General features: G+C 40.8%; 1 protein-coding gene across 1 annotated transcript in view; it reads right to left on the bottom strand.

The window, feature by feature from the left end:
* Positions 1-23,978, bottom strand: part of LOC105088773 (collagen alpha-4(VI) chain) — a 110,125-nt gene extending 86,147 nt beyond the window's left edge. Inside the window, exons 1-5 of the mRNA XM_031466360.2 lie at positions 23,884-23,978; positions 11,175-11,265; positions 5,970-6,572; positions 4,944-5,531; positions 3,128-3,733 (exon numbers count right to left, since the gene is read on the bottom strand). Of these exons, the coding sequence (XP_031322220.2) occupies positions 3,128-3,733; positions 4,944-5,531; positions 5,970-6,572; positions 11,175-11,247 (1,870 nt within the window). The 5' untranslated portion in view covers positions 11,248-11,265; positions 23,884-23,978. The remainder of the gene's footprint in view (positions 1-3,127; positions 3,734-4,943; positions 5,532-5,969; positions 6,573-11,174; positions 11,266-23,883) is intronic.
* Positions 23,979-24,340: the final 362 nt, after the last annotated feature.

The following is a 24,340-nucleotide window of genomic DNA, read 5'->3' on the forward strand; positions in this document are numbered from 1 at the left end:
ATCATTGTTCCTCTTTTGGTGAAAGATGGAGATAATCAATGGTGACTATTAATTTATGCACCATTCTCTGATAAATTTCAGGTCATTTTAACAGAGGTAACATGAAATCTTGCAGGTTTCTGTGAAAAATCTTGGTCCAAAAATTGAAGTAACTGGCTGTTTCATTTTGCTATGAAAGAACCATCCTTTTAGCCTGCCCCAAATTGGGTAATGGGGTTCTGACTGCATCAACTCCCTTCTAAGAGAAGTCCAGAGCCCTCCCTCCCAATGTAAGGCAGGGCCTAATGTAGGGAAACCCACTGTGTCCGCATACCCATAAGGTCCAAACCTATCTACCGTATGAAAACAGAAATCTCCTTAGCAGAGAGTCAAAACCGCGTGCAGAAGGCTGAAACCAGTGCGTAGACAACTAAGTATCGTGAAACAAAATTTAGAGAAGAGAATACAGGAAGGCCAGAATAACCCCTGGACCTATCTTGATGTCCTGAAATTTTCCCTTTGGTCCTCTCTTTTTTAATAAAGAATCAAAAATTGGATGGACCTAGAGATGATCATACTAAGTGAAGTAAGTCAGACAGAGAAAGACAAATATCACACGGTATCACTTATACGTGGAACCTAAAAAAATTACACAAGTGAACTTATTTACAAAACTGAAAGAGACTCACAGACATAGACAACAAACTCATGGTGACCAAAGGGGAAAGGAGGGGGAGGGATAAATTAGGAGTTTGGGATTTGCAGATACAAACTACTATACATAAAATAGATAAACAACAAGGACCTCCTATATAGCACAGGGAACTACATTCAATATCTTGTAATAACCTGTGTTGAAAAAGGATCTGAGTGTGTATGTGTGTGTGTGTGTATAACTGAATTACTTTGCTGTACACCAGAAACTAACACAAAATTGTAAATCAACTATAATTCAATTTTTAAAATTTTAAAAAGAATCAAAGATCAATCCTAGATTTAAAAAGAGGGTATTGCCCTTGATTTTTATGTCTGAAACACCTTCTCCAGAAACTGCAAGCACCTTTGACTTCTCCCTTCCTTCACCTGCTGGTGCCAGGCACTATTATTCTCCTGTGAAGAGGTCTCCAGGACTTACCCTGTTTCCTCATGATCAGAGCCACCACTCCCTAGACCCAGGCACCCTCCCTGTGGACAGATGACAGCTCAGCCTTGAAGTCCTTCTGAGCCATGTAGAATCCACCCTGCCCACTGAAGCCTTCCTTTAAGCCCACTTTGGTCATGATTTTTCTTGCTTAAAAACCTACGGTGACTTTCCAGTGCCTTTGGAACCCCATAATCAGGGTTCATCCTACATAATCCAATCTCATCCCTCACTATTTCTAAACCCTCCCCCCACGCCCAATTGGCTCCATTTTTTTCACTTTCCTCCACACCCATCCAGCCCACCCCTACTTGCACCCCCTTACCCTGCTCTTCTCCTTACCACGAGGCTCCTCCTTTCTCCCTGTATATTAAATACGTTTAAAAGCTCACCCATTGTTGAGGGACCAACACAAATACTCCCAGGTCAGGTTCTCTGCTGCACCCTCCTTTTGCTCTATTTCTACTTAAAGTAATGCTCGTAAGTGCTTCTTAGTGCCTTATTATCTCTCTGGATTTTCCTCTTCTTGTCTCACTGTGTTTGTCTTTTCTGCCTAAAAAATGCCAAGGACCCTGGAGCTCTGGATGTTGAGACTCTGGGCAGAGCAATGACAGTTCAGACAAAGGAGGAAGCGGTCACTTCTAGTTGTGGGGCTGCTCTGTCAAGAAGGCAATTTAAGAACTGAAGGATAAAGGGTTTTTTATATTTTGGGGGGGAGGGGGGGTAATTAGGTTGATTGACTGTAACAAAGGTGGTGAGGATTGAACCCAGGACCTCGTGTATGCTAAGCACATACTCTGTTGCTGAGTTACACCTTCCCTCCTGAAGGATAAGGGTTTGATGGTAGGCATTTCAGACTGATGGGGTAGTGTGTTCAACAGCAGAGACAGAGGTGGAAAAGTATGACACATATACAGCAAATGGTGAGCTGTTCAGCTTGGCTAGTGGTTAGAATGCATAAAGGGGCTTATCAGGAGATAAAGCTCAGTAGTTCTCTACCAACAGAGTGGAACCCTTCCCCAGGGGACATTTAGAAGTATATGGTGGTGTTTTAGATTATCGTAAGATTCAGGGATGCTACTGGCAGGAATTAGGCATGTTAAACCTTCAGCAACTCACAGGACTATCCTACGCTATGAACTGGATCATTCAAAATGCCAACAGCATCTCCCCTGAGCATCTTGAATGCCAAACTAGGGAGGGACTTCATTTAATCTATGGTGAAAAGCCTGACTGCCCCTTCTTCTGGAAAAGGCATATGGTAACTTGGATTATTGTTCAGAAATACTCACTCCCTACACCTCACTTCATGAGAGGAATATATTTTTAAAGTTTTTTTTAATTTTTATTTTTTAATGGAGGTACTGGGGACTGAATCTACATTCTTCCATATCCAGTTATATCCAACCCCCCAACTCAGGAATGTATTTTCTTACTCCACTAATGACGAGATAGCCATATGACCCTCTTTAGCCAATGGAATATCAGCAGACAATGAAGCAGAAGTCTGAAAACTGCTTATGCAGTTGGGTTTTCTCTCTTACACCTCTGTAATCACCATGAGATGGATATGCCCAGACTAGCCCAGTGACCCCAGGAGGAAGGGGAGAGCTATGGAGCAGAACCAAACGTAGATCAGCCAACTCTCAGCCAAACCCCATTCCTGTGAATAAGCCCAGGCAGGATGAGTAAAGCCCAGTGAAGCTGAGCCCAGCGAAGCTCAGCTGATCCATGAAAATAAATGTTTCTTTTCAGCCACTGACTTTTTGGATGGCTTGTTATGCAGCATCCTTAGCTAGTGACCATAATTATCCTCAACAAGTGACCGTAATTATCCACTCCAAGGTAAGTGCCTGAGGCAAACCCATGCCTCTTCCTCTCCCCATCCATTGATGCTACTGTCCTGGCACTAGGAACCCAGAATGCCCTCTCCTCTGCTCTTTCCCCAGACTCTCCTATTATGCTGAGACCACCTGGTGGCTCACACACCGAGGGACCAAACCTTACCTGCTATCGGCTCCTTCTCTGCCTCGCTGTTGAACTTGAGCTGCCCAGTCCCTTGGATCACTGAGCTCATATCCTGTGTCACCTGTCTGACACCATCTTGTCCTTGCATCTCATATACAAGGGGTGGGGTCCCCATCCCCTCCAGCTCTCTCCTGTCAAAGTCTTGGACACCCACGGACATGACTTTCACGCCTTTCTCCCTCAGTGTCTGTGCTGCATCCCCGACCTCATCTCCAGATCTGCCTGAGGTGATGACCACTGCATACTGGGGAATGCCCTGGAGAAACCGGCTTCCTGCTGCCTCCTGGAAGAAGGTCTGATGAATGTATCGCAGAGCTTTGCCCGTCCTCCTGGGACCTCCCCGGAGCACAAAGTGATCATGGATGTGAGCAGTCATCTCATCCTGGGTCTGGTAGGTATTAAGCAAAAATTCTGTGTGACCTTGGCCACCGTACTGAGCCAGCCCAATCCGGTACTTGTCCCTGCCAACATCCAGCATGCCCACCACCCTGGAGATGAAATTCCGCATCCACTGGAAACTGGTCCACGATGTGTTCTGTGACGTGTCAGCGAGAAAGACTACATCTGCATAGGGCTGGGTGTATTCTGGAAATAAAGAGAGAATGGGGAGGAAAAGACACAGGGGAGAAAGCATATCAAATCAAGACCTCATGAACATTGAATACAAAGTACTTTTAATCCTCATTAACCATCCTACTAGGCAAGTATTAGCACCTTCACTGTGCAAATGAGAAAAGTGAAGTGAAAACGTGACGCTGCTTGTCATACTCACATAACTAGAAAGTGGCAAAGCCAGGATTTTAAAAACAGGTCTTCTGCTGGAGAGGGTGTGGAGAAAAGGGAACCCTCCTACACGATTGGTGGGAATGTAGTTTGGTGCAGCCATTATGGAAAACAGTATGGAGGTTCTTAAAAAACTAAACATAGACCTGCCATACGATCCAGCAGTCCCACTCCTGGGCATATATCTGGAGAAAACTAATTTGAAAAGACACATGCATCCCAATGTTCACAGCAGCACTATTTATAATTGCCAAGACATGGAAGCAACCTAAATGTCCATCAACAGATGACTGGATAAGGAAGTTGTGGTATATATACAATGGGATACCGCTCAGCCATAAAAAAGAATAAAATAATGTCATTTGCTGCAATGTGGATAGATTTAGAGATTATCATACAAAGGCAAATATCATATGATATCACTGATAATTTGGAATCTAAAAAACAATGACATAAACAAACTTATTCACAAAGCAGCAACAGACTCACAGACATAGAAAACAAACTTATGGTTAACAAAGGGGAAGGGGGTGAAGGATAAATTAGGAGTTTGGGATTAGCAGATACAAACTATTATATACAGTGTAGATAAACAACAAAGTTCTTCTGTAGAGCACAGGGAACTATATTCAGTATCTTGTAATAACCCATAATGAAAAAGAATACATACATATATTTTATATATATATATATATATAAATAACTATACTGTACACCAGAACCTAACACAACATTGTAAATCAACTATACTGCAATTAAAAAAAAGGTCTTCCAGACGCCACAACATGCTGTTTCCTCTGAACAGCATGGTAGGATGCTCTGTCCTATCCATGAGAACTCTGTTAATTTCAGTCCGCAGCTCAGATGCTCCTTCATCCAGGAAACACCCTCACATCCTCCAGTGATGGTGAACACCTCCTGGTGCTGCCCTCCCGCTACACTCAGTGGCTCTTGGCCTGTATTACAATTAGGCGTCCTGGTTGAAATGTTGGATTTTGACACAACTTCTTACCTTTAATCTTGCTCTCCACCACCGAGCACAGAGTCTGAAGAATGCTTCCAGAGAAATCCTGCAGGATGTTGAAGTTTTCAGTGTTGAAGAGGAACTTCTCAAATGGTTCACTGGCTATCTTTTGCAACTCCTGGACATCCTGGACGTTGACCCCAACCACGTACACAACAACCCCGTCTTCTTTCAACCGGTCAGCTGCCTCCTGGACTTCATCATTTGACTCCCCATCTGTGACCAGGATAACTATCTGGGGAACCCTGTCCTTGGCCCGGCTGCCAGCCACCTCAGTCAAGTAGTTGGTCCTGATGAACTCCAGGGCACTCCCCGTGTTTGTGCCTCCCGTCCGGTAGGGCAGATTCCAGATCTGCTCCAGGACCACACTCTTCAGAGGATACTGGTTCAGCCGAAAGGCTGGGTAGATGTTGTCATTATACTGAGCAAGTCCCACTCGAACCTGGTCACTGCTGATGTCAAGCCCCAAGACTACAGAGTGAAGGAAGTTCTTCACTTTCTGGAAGTTCTGGGGCCCGATGCTGGTCGAACTGTCTACTAGGAAGACAATGTCGGCCAGGACTGCTTCTCCGCAAGCTGCAAGAGAGGATAAAAGGGGCGGGGTCTGTGGGTCTTCACTCAAAATGCTTAGAACCAGGGGAACCAGACTGTGAACAGAAAAGGAGCGAAATGCCAGGAACCCTGTACACAGTGGTCCTCAGACACCCTGAGCGACAGCATGCTCGGAGCAGTGACAGCACCCCTGGATCTAGGAATAATATTATCCTAGGAACAGATATTTTTTCCTTCAAAAGCAGACTTACACTACATCCATATGGAGACCATCATAAAGCCCACAGGGTTTATAAAAAGAGTTGGAAAGTCTTTGATCATTGATTGGAGAGGAGCATAAAGTGTAGACAGTTTAGTGAAATTTTACTATTAAAATTAAACATGCACACATATGGAAGGCATATGGGGGAGGGATGAATAAAAGATCAGAAGTAGATCAGAAATAAGAGGAAAGCCTTGTACCTGGAGAGATGTGGCCAACAGCTGGAGCTGCATTTACCAAAGTATTACAGAGTTCCTGCTGCAGCTTCGGGGCCAGGCTGCCCAGACCAGAGAGGCTGGGAACAATGGAGACAAATTTCTCGGCAGGGCGACTTGCAATCTCCCCGAGCTCCGCGGATCCCGTGTCTCCGACGCCCACCACATAGAGGAGGATGCCCGCCCTCCTAAAGGCCTCGGCTTGATCCCACGCATGGTCCTCCGGCTGGCCTGTGCTGAGCACCAGGGCAACCTGGGGCACGCCCTGGCTCGCGCGGCTCCCCGCTGTCTCCTGGAAGTGATGATCCAGGAGGAACTGCAGGGCCAGGCCCAACTTGTGGCCCCCAGGCTTAAATGGAAACCTCTGGATGTGTCTCAGCACTTCGCCTTTGCGGTGGTAGGTGGAAAGGAGGAACTCGGACCGGGGCTCGTCGCCGTACTGGGCCAGCCCCACGCGGACCGCCTCTCGGCTGACCTTGAAGCTGTTGACCACCATGTACAAGAAGCCCCGCACACTGCGGGTGTCCTGGGGGTTGATGCTGGTGTCCACCAGAAACACGACATCTCCCACAGTGGCCTCCCTGCAGACTGGGGGAGAGAGTCCACTTGAGATGAAACATTACAAAATTGATAGCCAAGACATGGAAACAACCTAAATGTCCATCAACAGATGACTAGATAAAGAAGTTCTGGTATAATTATGCAATAGAATACTACTAAGCCATGAAAAAGAATAAAATAATGCCATTTGCAGCAACAGGGATGGACCTAGAGGTTGTCACACTAAGTGAAGTAAGTCAGACAGAGAAAGGCAAATATCATATGATATCACTTATATGTGGAATCTTAAAAAAATGATTTAAATGAACTTATTTACAAAACAGAAAGAGACTCACAGACATAGAAAACAAACAGGGTTACCAAAGCAGAAAGGAGGGAGGGATAAATTAGAAGTTTGGGATTAGCAGATATAAACTTATATATATATATATATATATATATATATATATATATATATATATATATATATATATATATATATATATTAGATTAACAGCAAGATCCTACTGCATAGCACAGGGAAATATATTCAATAGTTTATAATAACCTATATTGAAAAAGAATCTGAAAAAGAATATATACATGAATAACTGAATCACTTTACTGACACCTGAAACTAACACAACATTGTAAATCAACTATACTTCAATTTAAAAGAAATAGTTTCCTCTATTGAGTTTCCTTTCCCCCTTTTCTCTTTCTTTTTTTCTTCTGGTAAATTCCATAGAATCACGTTCTTTTATCTTGGTTTGTAATGAAGCATCCATCTGTGTGCTTATTTGATTAATCACAATCTCCCCAGCTAAACTGTGAGTTCCATGAAAGCAGATGCCATACGTTTTGTTTGTCCACCACTCAAGTGTCATACGTAGAGTAGTCACCCAAAAAATATTTGAAGAAGGAAATGTTTGGGAAAGAGAGAGGGAGAGAGGGAGGGAGAAGGGAGAAGGCATCCTTGCAAGGATGGAAGTATTGAACATTAATGAAACCAAATAAGGGAATCAGACAATTTTAGAGCTAGAATAATCCTATGAGACTCTGCCATGCAATACTATAGCCACGAAGTACATGTGGCTATTGAGCACTTGAAATGTAGCTAGCATGGACATATTTCACAGAACTAGAACAAATCATAATAAAATTTATATGGAACCATCAAAGACCTAGAATTGCCAAAGCATTACTGAAGAGAAAGAAAGAGGCTGGAGGAATAACTCTCCCAGAGTTCAGACAATACTATAGAGCTACAGTCATCAAGACAGCATGGTATTGGTACCAAAACAGACCTATAGACCAATGGAACAGAATGGATAGCCCAGAAATGAACCCACAAACTTTTGGTCAACTAATCTTCAACAAAGGAGGCAAGAATATACAATGGAATAAAGACAGTCTCTTCAGCAAATGGTGTTGGGAAAACTGGACAGCAGCATGTAAAGCAATGAAGCTAGAACACTCCCTTACACCATATACAAAATCAACTCGAAATGGATCAAAGACTTAAACATAAGACAAGATACAATAAACCTCCTAGAGGAAAACATAGGCAAAACATTATCTGACATACATTTCAAAAATTTTCTCCTAGAAGAAATAAAAGCAAGAATAAACAAATGGGACCTAATGAAACTTACAAGCTTCTGCACAGCAAAGGAAACCAGAAGTAAAACAAGAAGACAACCTACGGAATGGGAGAAAATTTTTGCAAATGAAACCGACAAAGGCTTGATCTCTAGAATATATAAGCAGCTCATACGACTCAATAAGAAAAAAATAAACAACCCAATCCAAAAATGGGCAGAAGACCTAAACAAGCAATTCTCCAAGGAAGACATACAAATGATCAAAAGGCACATGAAAAAATGCTCAATATCACTAATTATCAGAGAAATGCAAATCAAAACTACAATGAGGTATCACCTCACACCAGTCAGAATGGCCGTCATTCAAAAATCCACAAATGACAAATGCTGGAGAGGCTGTGGAGAAAGGGGAACCCTCCTACACTGCTGGTGGGAATGCAGTTTGGTGCAGCCACTATGGAAAACAGTGTGGAGATTCCTCAAAAGACTAGGAATAGACTTACCCTATGACCCAGGAATCCCACTCCTGGGCTTGTATCCAGAAGGAACCCTACTTCAGGATGACACCTGCACCCCAATGTTCATAGCAGCACTATATACAATAGCCAAGACATGGAAACAGCCTAAATGTCCATCAACAGGTGACTGGATAAAGAAGAAGTGGTATATTTATACAATGGAATACTACTCAGCCATAAAAACCGACAACATAATGCCATTTGCAGCAACTTGGATGCTCCTGGAGAATGTCATTCTAAGTGAAGTAAGCCAGAAAGAGAAAGAAAAATACCATATGAGATCGCTCATATGTGGAATCTAAAAAACAAAAACAAAAACAAACAAACAAACAAACAAACAAAAACAAAGCGTAAATACAGGACAGAAATAGACTCATAGACAGAGAATACAGACTTGTGGTTGCCAGGGGGTTGGAGGGTGGGAAGGGATAGACTGGGATTTCAAAACTGTAGAATAAACAAGATTACACTGTATAGCACAGGGAAATATACACAAAAAGTTATGATAACTCACAGAGAAAAAAATGTGACAATGAGTGTGTATATGTCCATGAATGACTGAAAAATTGTGCTGAACACTGGAATTTGACACAACATTGTAAAGTGATTATAAGTCAATAAAAAATGTTAAAAAAAAAAAAAAGAAATGTAGCTAGCATGAGGTTGAGGGGGAGGGTATAGCTCAGTGGTAGAGCACATGCTTAGCACACATGAGGTCCTGGGCTCAATCCCTAGTACCTCCATTAAAAAAGAAAGAAAGAAAAGAGAAAAAATGTTTTTAAATGTAGCTAGTATGATTGAAATGAAATTTTAAATTTTACTGAATTTTAATTTAATTTAAATAGTCACACGTGGTAGGGGTGATATTTAGTTCAAGTAGTAGAGTGCATGACTAGCATGCACAAGGTCCTAGGTTCAATCCCCAGTATCTCCTCTAAAAAATAAATAGATAAATAAACCTTATTACGCTCCCCCGCAAAATAAATAAATAAGTAAAGTCACATGTGCCTAGTGGCCACTGTGTTGAACACTGCAAGTTTAGTAGGCATTCCATGAGAATTGCCCCATAGGTAGATATATTTCTAATGTATTTGTGGGAGACAATCAGCTCCGTGTCCTTCTGTTCTGCCATCTTGAAGCCCGTCTCCCAGTGCAAGTTTAGAATAATGAATTCAACTCATCCATCAAAGTAAGTCACGTAAATCTGTTTAAAGAGCCAGTACTAGAAACTAGCGCCCATGACATGCACTCCCTATCCTAGACTGTCAGAGAGAAGGTTAAATGCAAGAGGGAAGGATATAGCTTAGTGGGAGAGCACTTGCCTTGCATGCACAAGGTCCTGGACTCAATTCCCAGTACCTCTATTTAACAAAATAAACTTAATTACCCCCCGCAAAAAAAGAAGATTAAATTCAAAGTCCATCTTATGGAAAAACAAAGATCACTTGAGCGTTAGGTGAGAGTTAGGCAGAGAAGGGCTGGAGAAGGTTGGTGTAATTCAGGGATGATAAACACATTTGTCACTTCCAGAGTCCTGAGTCCCACCTCTCAGAGGTTTGCCTCATCTTGATCACAAGGCCAAGGGAAGTCAAGATTATTGAAAAGGTAGATAATAAATGAGCTTAAGGTCCTTTAAGCTTTACTTCCCTTTGACCCTCCAAAATATATTCCTCTTGGGAGGAGAGGATTCAGTAAGAACTCCAGGCATGGCTGACTGGTTGATCCCCTTAAAATCTCTTTCAGAAAGAAATCAAACACAGACCAGGAAGTGTGTCCTGATCTTTCCAATCAGGAGACACCTCATGGTTGTGGAATTTATTTTTTAGGCAAATAAGTGTTAATTTCCTCAGGTACAATGTGAGAGCTGTATTACATTTTCATGCAGTGTGACTTTAGAAGGTGTTCAAGGCGTGAGAAGCCTTGCTGTCACAGCTGCTGCTCACGGTGAGAGGACTCCAAGTCCACGGGAAACCCAGAGAGCTTTGTGTTTTTTCCCCTACAAATAACAGTCTGTGCAATTATGCTTGAATATTTAAACCTCAATACTGTCTCACTGGGAGCTTCAGGCTACTCCTACAATCTTCTCTTAGTGATTCCATATTGAAAAGTCCCAATGATCTGTTACAATGACTGCAAAAAAAAGGAATGCAGAGATGTCACCAGCCCTCGGAAAAGCTATCCATCTTGCGATGACAATTACCACTCAGAAACCACAGTCGAAGGAGACAAAGCAAGATGCAGAGTCAGTAGAACAGCCCCACATTTACAAAAGCACCTGAGAGCCTGGTAACACATTCAGAAGGGTAGCATTTTTTAATACCTATTTTATGTCATTTGAGGTTAAGCTTTGGGAGAAAAAAAAAATGAAGTGCCCACCATTTGCAAAAAGCTGCCAGATTCTAAGGTCCCCTGAAAAGAATCATTTCCCTTTGGTTAATTACGAAACTCCTGTAATATTTTCTTTTAATATTGTCACTACCACTAGATTCCTGGCAAGGTTATTATTTTTGGCTTAAAGAATGCATTACCAATTCTCTGTGACTTGACGCCAAAACTCGCCGCAAGGAAGACTATCCCCCAAAATGTCTTCCAAGTCTCCATTCTAGATGTGATGTGCCCCTGGAGAGAAGAAACCTCACAATTAAATTCATGTCTTCACACACTTAAAGTGATTGCATCATATTGTTTATTCATTATACCTCAATACAGTTGATTTTTCTAAAAAAATGCAACTATGTCTTTCCCCAGACCAACAAAACCTTTATAAAAATTAAGGAGGACATGTTGCCACATCATTTCAGTTGTGCGAGGAAAGTGGTCTTGCTGACCCAACTCAGGAAGAATTTTGTAAACACTTGGAGTATATACCTCAGACCTCAACTGTTTGAGTTATCCAGATATGGCTATAAAAGGAGAAAGTATATAGGGTATGAAGTAGAGCTACTGTTTCTCACACTCAATTCATTTGGTGGAACATAAACCTTTCTGGATGATTTCGCTTGTGTTTTTATACAAGCGTTGGATGACCTGATAAACATTGTGGCATGCAGAAATACTCAAGTAGCTCAGAAGCACATCTGCCTGATAAAATCAGCATAGCCTGAAAATACTTTTTAAGTTCCCAGAGGGAGCAGAACACCAGACTTCCCCCCCACCCCGAAGCTTGATCTATTTTCGAAGGCTCTCACGTAAGTGATCCACTCCCAATTCCATTTCTAATTTTTGACTCTAAGAAAGTCCATATGTTTAAAAATAAGAACAACACAGCAATCATATTGCATGAGCTGTTCCAACTGGAGCAGGGAACACCTCATCTTTATCTTCTTAGCAAGCCAACCTCACAGCTATCCTCAGCAGAATTAGTGGGGTTAAAAGTAAGGATTCTTGGAGACAGACTGCCTGGGTTTGAATCCCAGATCTGCTGCTTAAGGGTTGATCTTGGACCAGTTGCTTCACTTCTCAGTTTCCCCATTTGTAAAATGGGGGCAATAATAACACCTACCTCGTAGTCTTGTGATCGGGGTCATATGAGTCCATTATTGTAAAGCACTTTAACCCATGCCTGGCTCATGGAAAGCACTCTTTAAGTGCTCGTTAAATAAGTCTTCTTGGAAACCCAATATGTAAAAGTAGAAACAGATTCCCCCTACTTTGAGACTCAGAGTCTGTGGAGGTAAAAGAACACTAATGCTTTGTTATTAATAAAGCAGTTATTTTGTTGTTTATATTTTACTTCCTCTTTTTTATTTAATTGATCTCATTTTCATTTTCAGTTGGTTGCTGCTTTGTGCTAATATCTCCATGTTCCTCACCTCAAATCTGGGAAAGGCCAGCAAAGAAGGCCTTCCTCTGCACCTTTTGTTGATAGAAATGAAGAAATCAGGTCCCAGAAAAGTGTAAGATGCATCCCCGGGCTACACAGGCATGCACCATCAGGTTCTGTTCTAGGTGACCTGACTCCAGGTCCAGCGCATGGCTGGACGTCTACTTCAAACCCCTCAGTGAAAATCTACAAGTCCAGACTCACTCAGCTCCCCAGAGTCCACGTCATGCAGAATGAAGACCTGGGAGCAATTTGCCTTGGGGTAAGATGTGAGCTCAAGCCCTTTATTCACCAATGAGGTCTTCAAGGAGCACGATATTTTGTCCAAAACATGGTATGAGGTGCTCCAGAGAATGGAATTACAAACCTTGCTTTCGTGTTTAGAGACGTGAACTATCCTTGCGGGGAGAGAAATTTTACATACTGGACACAATAAAAAATATCCAGTAAACCTTAAAGGGTTTTCTTTAAACTCATCAAAGAGCTTAGGCAAGAATCTCACAGAGTCTAAATCACTTTGCAGTCTTGGGCCCTTTAAGCAGAATATCGTGTGGAAATGATATCACGATGCCCAGAAACAGCAGCCACACAACAGCTGAGGTCCTCTTTGCAGAAGGGGTAAGTGCATCCACCGTGTCTCCCTAAGGACACACTTCTACTGTGCATTTACTCCTTGAGAATAACTCAAGGGTGTGAGATAACTTCATCAGATTTATTATTTTATGCCAACAGAAAATGCTGGGTAAAGTCATGACTTCAAAGTAAGCCCACAGCCCTTAATTCTGGTTTCAGCCTGATCTCTTGCTCTTTGGAGCTGAGCAAGCTGGCTCCCCTTTCAAGGTTTATGTGATGCCTCTAAGGCACTTGGCACTGGCTTGGGTGTCCCTAGAGCGCTCGGCACTGGCTGGGTGACACTTAGCATACTGCCCACTCTATTACAAACCTTCTTCAGCATATCAATCCAGTGATTTTTCCAATAAGTAGGTGTGATAAAATTGGATTTCTCTGTTCCTCATTGATGTTTCTACATCAATCTCCCATTGTAACTTGAAAGAAAATACTTTAGGAATAAATTTTCTCAGGAGCAAAATGAAAGACAAATGACAAACTGGGAGAAAACTTTCCAACTCACGTAATGGGCAAGGTGATAATAGTCTTAAAATACAAAAGTTTCTTTAAAAACATAGCAAAAACCCCAATGACCCAGTTGAATAATGGACAAAGGGCATAAATAGTTAACAGAAAAGGAATATAAATGGCTTTAAACTTGTGCAAAGATATTGTCTCATTCATAATAAGATGCAAATAGGAACTGCTGTGTAAATTGTAAATTAATACAAACTTTTAAAATGTTAAATGCACGTGACCTTTACTCAAGAATTTCATCCCTAAGAATTTATCCTACAGATACAATTGCATTATGATGTATATACAGGGTTACTCATTACACTATTGTTTGTAATAGCAAAAAAAAGGAAACTGCTCAAATATTTATCAATAAAGACTAGCTACATTTTTGTAAAAAAAAAAAAGAATAAATGTTCTGTTCTTCAACAAACTTTCATCTAATGGCAAATAAATGAAAGTGTGAATCTTAAAGAATGGACTGTTCTAATGGGTTAAGGGCAATATGAGGGTAAAGAGACTGAAAGTTTGAAAGGGCCAGAAAGAATGATCCAAGTTATATTCATATGTTATGACTATGATTACTATGATTGCTATTATTACAATAAGATATTGTACTTCAATTTTTCAAGCTCTTGGGTCTAAGAAGTTAGATGATATATAAAGCTTTCAAGTATGGTATCCACATTTTTATATTATACTATGTCCTAATTATTAGCATTAATGCAATTAGTCAAAAGAAATGAGAAATACTTTTAGTCAGTGGTAAATAAAGCAATGGAGCTGTTTATGGAAACCTAGTGGAAAAGTCAAACATTTATAAACATTTTACAGCTGTGCATATGCGTGTGTTATATCAGTGAAGAGAAAAATGTCTGTAGATTGACTTAGTACCTACATCGTATCTACTATTTCATGAGGATGTTTATATCTAATTTAAGCTGCGGAAGGGGGATTGAATTTACACATGTAGGACTCATCATGGAGGCAAAAAATAAAGTCATTAAATGAATTGCATAGGATACTGACTCTTTCTGGAAATAATTCTAGTGAGTTTGGCTTAGAGAGAAACTCCTCTCAAACTATGTTGCTCAAGTAGTTAACTGAACAATCTAATTTTTAAGATTAATTCATTCAATTTTTAAAAATTTACTTTGCAACCACCATAGGAATCACTGATTCAGGGAAGAATCATTGAGAGATTTTAACATTGTTGGGTAAAAGTGTGTTGGGAAACAGAATTTTAACACAGTTTTCAAGTTTCTCCTGACAAGTTATTATATATTGCAAAGGGCAAAAATTATACATTACAAAGGGCAAAAAAGTACAATGGTGAACACGGTGGACACTTCACCAGGTGATCAAAATTAATATCAATAGGAAGAGGATAAACTAATACCACACGCTTCCTGACATGATGCGTGAGAAAACTCAGCATCACTTATATGGTAGTCCTCCTCAAAATCCATGCTCTAGATCTAATAATGAGGAAACTATCATATAAATCAAAACTTGGGGACAGTCTTCTAAACAACTGGCCAGTACCCCTCAAAAGCACAGAAGAACTGAGGAACCAGTCTCACGAGTCGTGACAACTAAAAGCAGTGGGTGATCTTGGATTGGGGATAAAAGTGCTATCAAGTGCCTTCAAGAGACAATAGGTAAAATTTTAATATAGACTGAAGATTACATAATTATTCTGTTTCAATCATTGTGTTATAGTCATGTAAGACAAAGTCCTTGTTATTAGGAAATACACACCAGGAGGGTGGGTATAGCTCAGTGGTAGAGCACACTTGTAGCATGCAAGAGGTCCTGGGTTCAATCCCCAGTACCTCCATTAAAAAAAAAGAAATATACATGATATATTATGGGGCAGAGGGTCTTAAAGTCAGTAACCTACTCTCAAATGTTCAGCAGAATTAATTCAGAGAGAAAGAGAGGGGAGAGGGAAAAACTATTGCAATATCCTTGCTACTTTTTTATTATGTCTACTGCGTGGCAGACAATATGTCAGGCACTAGAAATAACAGATTAAAGAAATAGTTCTTTTCTTCAGAGGACTTGGAGCACTCATGGAGAGAAAGAGATGGATAAATTACAATATCATGGAGTGAACAATATAATATCGAAATCCCTGCAAGGTCCTGAGGATCACGGTGGGTGACCATCTCCCATCACTTGGTTGAAAGCTTCCCAGAGCAAGATATCGTTGGAGCTGAGACTTGAAGGATGAGTAGAAATTTGCAAGTGAGCAAGAGGAGAAAGGGCATTCCAGGCAGGAGGACAGCGTGTGCAAGGATGGCGGAGAAGGGTTAGACAGCCCAAACGGGCTCATCCAATGCCTCCGGAGCTAAGGTTTGGCATGCAGGGGACTTGTTAAGGGGACGTGGTGCTCACACACCTGTGCTGTCTAAGGTATGGTGGGTCTAATGGAGACCTTGGTTTTCCGAAATGCCTGAGACAAGGTGGGATGGAAGAGGACCTGGACAGAGTTTCTCAGTCTGCAACCATAAAGCTCCTTCACTTCATTTAATTAGACCAACAGTGCTTTCTATACCAGTCTCCTTCAAGGTGTCTGTTCTTTCCCTGTAGACCCCTCAACAATAAAATGAAAAGTTATCCACCTCTAATGATCTAGGCCAGGGGCTCCCAGACGTGAGCATTGTGTCAGCATCGCCCAGAGGACCTGCCAAAGCCCATCTTCCCAGACCTCACCCCAGAGTTTCTGGTTCACTAGGTCTGGGGTGGGACCTGAGATTCTGCAACTTTAACAAGCTCCTGGTTGATAATGATGCTGTTGGTCCGTGGACCACACTTTGAAAACCTCTTTTCTATGAGTTTAGCATGCAATGGTTCCCACTCAGGCAGAGGTCCGCTTCAGCTACCTTCAACGGCATCTCTGGCTCCACATGGAGAAAACCAAGTGTCTATGATCAACTAAGTGGGAAAAGATGATCAATTAAAGACTGTTTTCTTTATAGAGACATGACTAAGAGGTAAGCAGAAGCTTCAAAATTTGGACAGAAGACCCGATGCAAATGTGCAAAATTAATTTAACACATTTTAAATTGCTTTCTATTTTATTTCTTTATTTTATTTTATTTTATTCTCTGAAACCCGGAGATATGTTCTCTTTTCATTTTATATTTTTTCTGGTCACTTAAGCAGGGTTATTTTAAGCACTGTATTTTGAGCTTTCTCACAAGACAGTCCTGTTGTGTACCACATCTGGGCAACAGGAAGTTCCAGAAGGCAAACAATTGGGGGACATGAACAGATTCTTCTATATACATCACATTAGAAGCCACGTAGTATGTTTGACAGTTGAAAACAGAAACGAAAGGTTAGCCTTAATGTATTGCATAAACGTTAACGTTTGCTTTCTGCGCCCATTCACAGATCTCACGGCGGCTTGGATATATACACAGCTTTGGGGTAGAATATTTGTGGGAGGCTGTGTCAAACATTTCAGTGACAATTAATGTGTTATTAGGCTCAGGAAAAAAATAAGAAGATGCGGAATCACGGAGCATCCTTCCAGGAAGGGGTAAGGATTACAGTGCCGGAGCTCAACAAACAGCACGCGGAGGGCGCGATAAACAGGGCTGATGACGCTGCTGCTCCCACTGGCTGTGCTGATTACAAGGTTGGCACACAGTTCATTTGTGAGGTGTTTAAAATTGTGGAACCAAACAAAATCTCGGCTGTTGGGCAGTTTTCAACTATCCTAGGCACTCTGCATATCCCGATTTCTCTAGTTTCCCATAATGCCTGGTTCTACCTCAATTATGCCACTTGCCATATTACTTGTCTTTGTCTACTTGACTGTGTCCCTGTCTTGACTTAGCCCCTCCTGGGCTGTGGACACACAGAGGGTGGAGCCTTGGCCTGAGAAGTCTTTGTAGTGCTAGATACCTTGAAGCCAGCTGATAAATCTTTTCCTCTTACTATCACTGTATAAGTGATTGGACAGAGTGCTGAACGATTCTGTTCAAAGAAAAAAGAATATTTACTCAAACTCTTTCAACTGGGGGGTGGCTTATAAACTCTATTTCCCCAGCATTTCATGAGCTCAGACTCATCAGAGAAAAGGGAATGACTAGCCTATCTTTCTGAGGCATTTCATTCAGGAAGGATGCCTCAGTCCACGAGGCAGATAAGGCCTTTCCAAAGACCTGGGCGGGTCTGGGCTCTCTGACACGCAGTGTGACCTGTCACCAGGAAACACAGAGCAGGCCAGGGGGTGAACAAGAGTGAGATGTGATGACCCTCTGCAATTGTCTAGGCTAGCATCCTGGACCCAGTCCTTTTTTTCTTGCATGTCCTTTAAGAAGAAGGTTGCTCCAGACACTGGCGAGAAAGCGTAGTATAGAGCAGGGAAAATTGCACAGAATTTGACTTTGAATTTCCTGGCTCAAGACTCAGCCCTGCCACATCTTTGTTACGTGGCTTCCTGGAAGTCATCTGAACTCTCTAAACCTCAGTTCCATCAGCATAAAAGAAAGACAATGTTATCTTGCCATCTCTACTCGGCGGGGCTCTTGTGAAGTCGTCGCAAGCTAATGGGGGAGGAAGAATTTTGTAAAAAGCCAGAAAACCTTGAGAGGTTACCATCACTTTTGTCAAGCAATAATCTACGGAGCAAAATCACCTAAATATAGTCTGTCCTCATTGACAAGACCAAACCTCACCATTTTCTATTCCAAGAGAAATGTGTTGCTTGAATCCAGGGGCTGTGACTACGTGTTTGTTTCATTAAGCCTAGAAAGTAACCACGCTAGGATGAAAGCGAGATTTTGGACTGTAACAGACATTTTAGACCAGGGAGAGAAGACTCTCTAAATCAAAGGAGTGGGGTGCCAGGTGTGCCACCAAGCTGGTGGCCCTGTGGTCATCTGGGTGAGATAAGCTCTTGTTAACTAGCTGACTATGTTCTTTTTTTTTTTAATTGAAATATAGTTGGTTTACAAAGTTGGGTTAATATCTGGTGTACAGCATAATGATTCATTTATACATATATATATATTCCTTTTCATACTCTTTTTCATTATACATTATTTACAACATACTGACTATAGTCCCCTGTGCTATACATTAAGACCTTGTTGTTTATCTATTTTATATTTAGTATCTACAAATTCCAAACTCCCAATTTATCCCTCCTCACCCCCTTTCCCCCTGGTAATCACAAGTTTGTTTTCTATGTCTGTGAATCTGTCTCTGTTTTGTAAATAAGTTCATTTGTGTTCTTTTTTCCCCCACATATAAGTAATATCATATGGTATTTTTCTTTCTCTTTCTAGTTTACTTCACTTAGAATGACAATCTCTAGGTCCATCCATGTTGCTGCAAATGGCATTATTTTATTCTTTTTTATGGCTGATATATATATATATATCTCATATCTTTCTTATCCAGACATCTGTCAATGGACATTTAGGTTGTTTCCATGTCTTGGCTATTGTAAATTGTGCTGCTATAAACACTGGGGTGCATGTGTCTTTTTGAATTAAGGTTCCCTCTGGATATGTTCCCAGGAGTGGGGTTGCTGGATCATATGGTAACCCTATTTTTAGTTTTTTGGGGAATCGCCACACTGTTTTCCACAGTGGCTGCACCAAATTACGTTCCCACCAAAAGTGTAGGAGGGTTCCCTTTTCTCCACACTCTCTCTCCAGCATTTATCGTTTGTGGACTTTTTAATAATGGCCATTCTGACTGATGTGAGGTGAAGGTAGTTTTGACTTGTCTTTCTCTGGAAATTAGTGATATTGAGCACTTTTTCATGTGTCTATTTAGCTGTCTGTGTTTTTTGAGCTAAATTGTTCCCTTTTGTCTCCAGGACTTCCTCTTAAAATAACTAAGGGCTTAAAATAATTAATTCTTTGTATCTTTTTGAATACATTAGTTTATAATAAAATTTTTATTATTTCTGCCAGTTTTATTGAGGTATATATTTTTTAACATTTTTGTTGATTTATAATCACTTTACAATGTTGTGTCAAATTCCAGTATAGAGCACAATTTTTCAGTTATACATGAACATACATACATTCATCGTCACATTGTAATAAAATTTTTAAGACAAATTTTAAAAATACCCATTAAATCTGGCAGCACAAATCCATCCAGCTCTCAGAATGATGATGTTTCTTTATAGACCGTGGGATGCACTGGCTCAGGTACAAACCTTTCTAAAGTTTACATAGTTATCATCTGCAGACTGAGATGATGTTAATTCTTCCTTCCCTCTTCCTAGAAGTCTGCATGCCATTCCTCAGCCCCAGTACATGATGTGCACACGTGCCCACACTCCCATACAAACACACACACCTGGCACCTCTTATTCATCTTGTAAATCCAGCTCAAATGTCACCTCGCTAGCTCAAGCCTGAAAGGAAATTACTCTCTGTCCTGTGCTTCCTCTGAACCTCGTATGCTTGTTTCAATGAACTGGGATTTGTTAAGACTGAGTCTTCATCACCGATCTATGCTCAGCACCTCGGACAGTTCCCTTCTCTGCTCATTCTTTTTTCTTTTTTTTCTTTTTTCTCCCTTCTGTCCTTCTTCCTTCCCTCCCTCCCCTCTTTTCTCCCAGTTCATGCAGCTGCCCCCATGCTTGTCATAACACAGCCCCCAACCATGCAGTTCTCATTAACTCCTCTCTTGTCCACACACCCTAAACCCAAACTCTCAGGAAATCCCCTTGGCTCTGCCTCTAAAGCTGTAGGTCTAGAAACAGATCCTCTCCACTCCTACTGCAAACAGCCTGGGTCAAGCCACTGTCACCTTTCTTGCTTGATTACTACAACCTTCACCGGTCTCCCTGCTTTTAACTTTTCTTCCAGAAGTCAATTCTCAACACATATCCAGGGAAGTCCTTTAAAAACCTAGTCATCACCACACAAATCCTTCCAGTGCCTCCTTGCTTTACTCAGAGTAAAAAGACAAAATTAAAATAGGCTAGAAGACCTATATTCCAGTCCCCAGTTTTCTCTTTGACTCATCTCTTACCTTGTTTTGGGGGGTTTTATTTTTTACCGTGTTCATTATACTCTGATCACATTAGCCTACTGGCTGTTCTTCAAAAAAGCCAGTTACACTCACTGGTTAGGGTCTCTGCACATACTATTTCTTCCATCTGGAACACCATTCCCCATATGCCCACATGGCCAGTTCCCTCGCCTCCCTCAATCTTTGCTCAATGTCACCATCTCAGAAAGGTCCACCCCAGCCTTCTACTTAGAAGTACTACCCACCTTCGTCCCCTCAGCACACCCAACCCCGTCCCTGCCCCGCATTTCCTCCCTTCCCATGGCTCCTATCAACTCCTAATGTGCTTTATAATATTTATCATGGTTTTTATTAATTATCTATTGTCATATCCCCACCCTCAGCTGGACTATAACACCATGAGGCATCTTTTTGTTTCCATTCTGTATCCCCAGCACCTGGCATATAGTAGGTCCTCAAGCCACTCAAATATTTGTTGCATAAATTCATTTGCTCAGGAAAAAATGACTTCCTGTTCTTAAGGGAGAACGTTCTGTACAAAAAAGTTAGAGGTCCTCTGGGGAAATTGGTGCCCCCTAGACCATTATTTTTCAATAAAAGGAGGACCAAGCCAACTGGGTCCATGTCTACATTTTAATTAGAGGTATATTTTTAATTCATCTGTGTTAAAAATATAATCAGAACAAACAGCATAAAACTAAAAATTTGGCAAATTTGCAGAATGAGTAAAACCAGATCATGGGCACCATATTTGAAAGGGACTTGATGTGAGACCTTTGAGAAATTGAGGCTGGAGCTAGTCTGTGACCAGCCCATGCCCAAGCTGGGGGATAGATGCAGCTGGAATGGTGACTTTTTTAAAACACATATATCCAGAGGAAACTCTAATTCAAAAATATACATGCACCCCAGTGTTCACAGCAGCATTATTTACAATAGCCAAGACATGGAAGCAACCTAAATGTCCATGGACAAATGAATGTATAAAGAAGTTGTGGTATATTTATATAATGGAATATTACTCAGCCATGAAAAAGAGCGAAATACTGCCATTTGTAGCAACATGGATGGACTGGAGATGATCATACTAAAATACCATATGATATCACTTGTATGTGGAATCTAAAAAAATAACACAAATGAACTTATTTACAAAACAGACTCACAGACATAGACAACAAACTTATGGTTACCGGGGGGAAAGGAGGTGGAGGGATAAAGTGGGAGTTTGGGATTTCTAGATACACAGTACTGTATATAAAATACATAAACAACAGGCACATAGTGTATGGCACAGGAAACTATATTCAATACCTTGAAAATGGCCTATAATGAAATAGAATGTGAAAAGGAATATATATATATATACATGTATAAATGAATCACTATGCTGTACACCAGAAACTAACACAACATTGTAAGCCAACTATACTTCAATGAAAGAAAAACCAAAAACTAAAATTGAAAAATTAAAGAATAAAACTCACAGCCACAAAAATTTTCTTAGCTCAAATGTAAGAAACAAGATAAGGTTGGAAAGTTTGGGCAAAACAATTTCCTTCCCGTATGATCTTTTTAAAAGGAGTCATTGTGTTTTTAAGGTCAGGATATTTCAGGCCAAAATATCAGGCAGACAATATTCAGTTTCACTTCTAAATGACTAAATGATCTAAATGACTCTGTAATGTAATGTAAAGTCACACCTGCAAACTGTGAAAATGGAGACAGGGTCCCACCCCTCCTGGCCAGTGGCAGAAGAAACCCAGCCTTAAACCTTCCAATGCCCACTCCTGTGAGTCAGAAACCACCAGAAAGAGCTCTGTGATGGCAGAATAATTTCAAAGGCCTGGGGGCTACACACTCAGGGGCTGAAACAAAAAAAAGGGTCCTTCTGTATTTTGTGTTCCCAGGGCCTGTTTCTTAGCCTCAAGAATCAATACAAAAAAGAATTAAAAGGTGATAGATTTATCTTTCTTTTGTAGAATCTGTGGAAGAATTCTCAGCCAGTAGTTAATAATTCTTTCACCCCCACACCTTAATAGTCATCACCATCCCTGTGTTTGTTCCGCGAATTGAAATGTAGAACTCTCAGTCCCGGTTCTCTAAAGATTGCACACAAAATCTAATCCTGATCAATTTCACAGTAATTTCTTGAAGTGCTTTATAAAAATAAACATTCTAAGCGGGGAGGGTATAGCTCAGTGGTAGAGTTTATGCTTGCCATGCACAAGGTCTTGGGTTCAATTCCCAGAGCCTCCGTTAAAAAAACTAAATTAAAAAAATATGTAAATAAACCTAATTACCTCCCCTCTAAAAAAAAATAAAAATAAATTTTAGAAAAAAATTCTTGAACTCTAGTAAGTGATACACATGCTGCAATATTTAGGGAGAAGCATGCTGATGTTGATAATTTACTTTAAAATGCATTTTAAAAAAATAGATTAATGGATAGACAGAAGGATGGATATATGATTGAACAACTATATTAAAACGTAATGGTGATTCTGGGTGAGGCGTATACATGCATACCCTGTGGATTTTAAAGATTTTGCCATGTTTGAAATTTTTCATAAACAATTCAAATAATCATTTAAGTGATTTATCAAAATTGTGTATGGTAGTCAAATTATATTAACCCTGGCAAGCTAGACAGAAGAAAACAACTCCTGCTTCCAACTCAAAATTCCCCCATTGCCCTGGGAATGCTCTGAGTGGGAGTCATTTTTCACCTGAGTTTTCTATCTCTGCTAAGCTTATTCGTTCATTAAATATTTAGTGTTTTCTCTTTCCTTTGGTCTTTAACCACACTACACTAATCTTCACTTTCAAAGTCTCCCAAAGATTTGCACCAATGAAATAAGTCCTGGAACTTACGTGAGTCCCCACAACTTAAGTCAGTTTCCCCTGTCCACACAGATGGTAAATTTCAGGCACAGATCTCAAAATATTTCACAGCTTCCTGCTCAGTAAAAGCTCAGAGACTTACAGACTGCTTTATCATAGTTTTCTTTGTAGAGGTTACTCTTTCTCTGTATCTAACAGATAACTCTTTGGGTTTTTACTCTGTGTCTTTATCCCCATCTCAGTTTCTCTCCATCTCTTTGCTGTCCGTGGTCTCTCAGTCTCTATCTCTTTCTCCTCTCTCTGTCTATGTCTCTCTGTCTCTCTCTGCCTGGAAATGAAAGAGAAGCAGTGCATTTGCAAAAATAAATGGAAACAAACTAGAGTTCCCACCTACAGAAAACTCCCTGGGAAAGAGAATTTCCTCTTACCTGGCAGAACCTTTCTGGTTGATCCTTTCAATTGCTCCTTCTTGTCTTCATCCCTTAAGAAGCTGTTTAAGCCTCAGGGATTCCCTAGAGTACCGAAAGGCTCAAGGGCACATGACATTCCAGCTTTTCCAGTGTTTAATACACTCCTTGGGGAAAGGGAGGGGGGCCAGGGGAGGAGCAAAGACTGTGTTTATGCTGGTGGACACATCACTTGTGCTCACACAGGCTTTTTATTGCCGTTATGTAAAAATGGTCCTTCATTCTGGAAACACTGGTCTTAAAAATGAGCACAAATTGACACAACGTTGTAAACTGTAAACACTGTAATTTTTTTACTTCAATTTAAAAAAAGGTCATATTCATACTAAGCCTCAATAAATAATTTCTAAAACTCAAAAGAAAAATGGAGGTAGAAGTCAAAAGAACTAAAATGACAAGTTACCTAAGCAAAAGAGGT

The sequence above is a fragment of the Camelus dromedarius genome, chromosome 2, assembly GCF_036321535.1.
Source record: "Camelus dromedarius isolate mCamDro1 chromosome 2, mCamDro1.pat, whole genome shotgun sequence".
Taxonomy (NCBI): Eukaryota; Metazoa; Chordata; class Mammalia; order Artiodactyla; family Camelidae; genus Camelus; species Camelus dromedarius.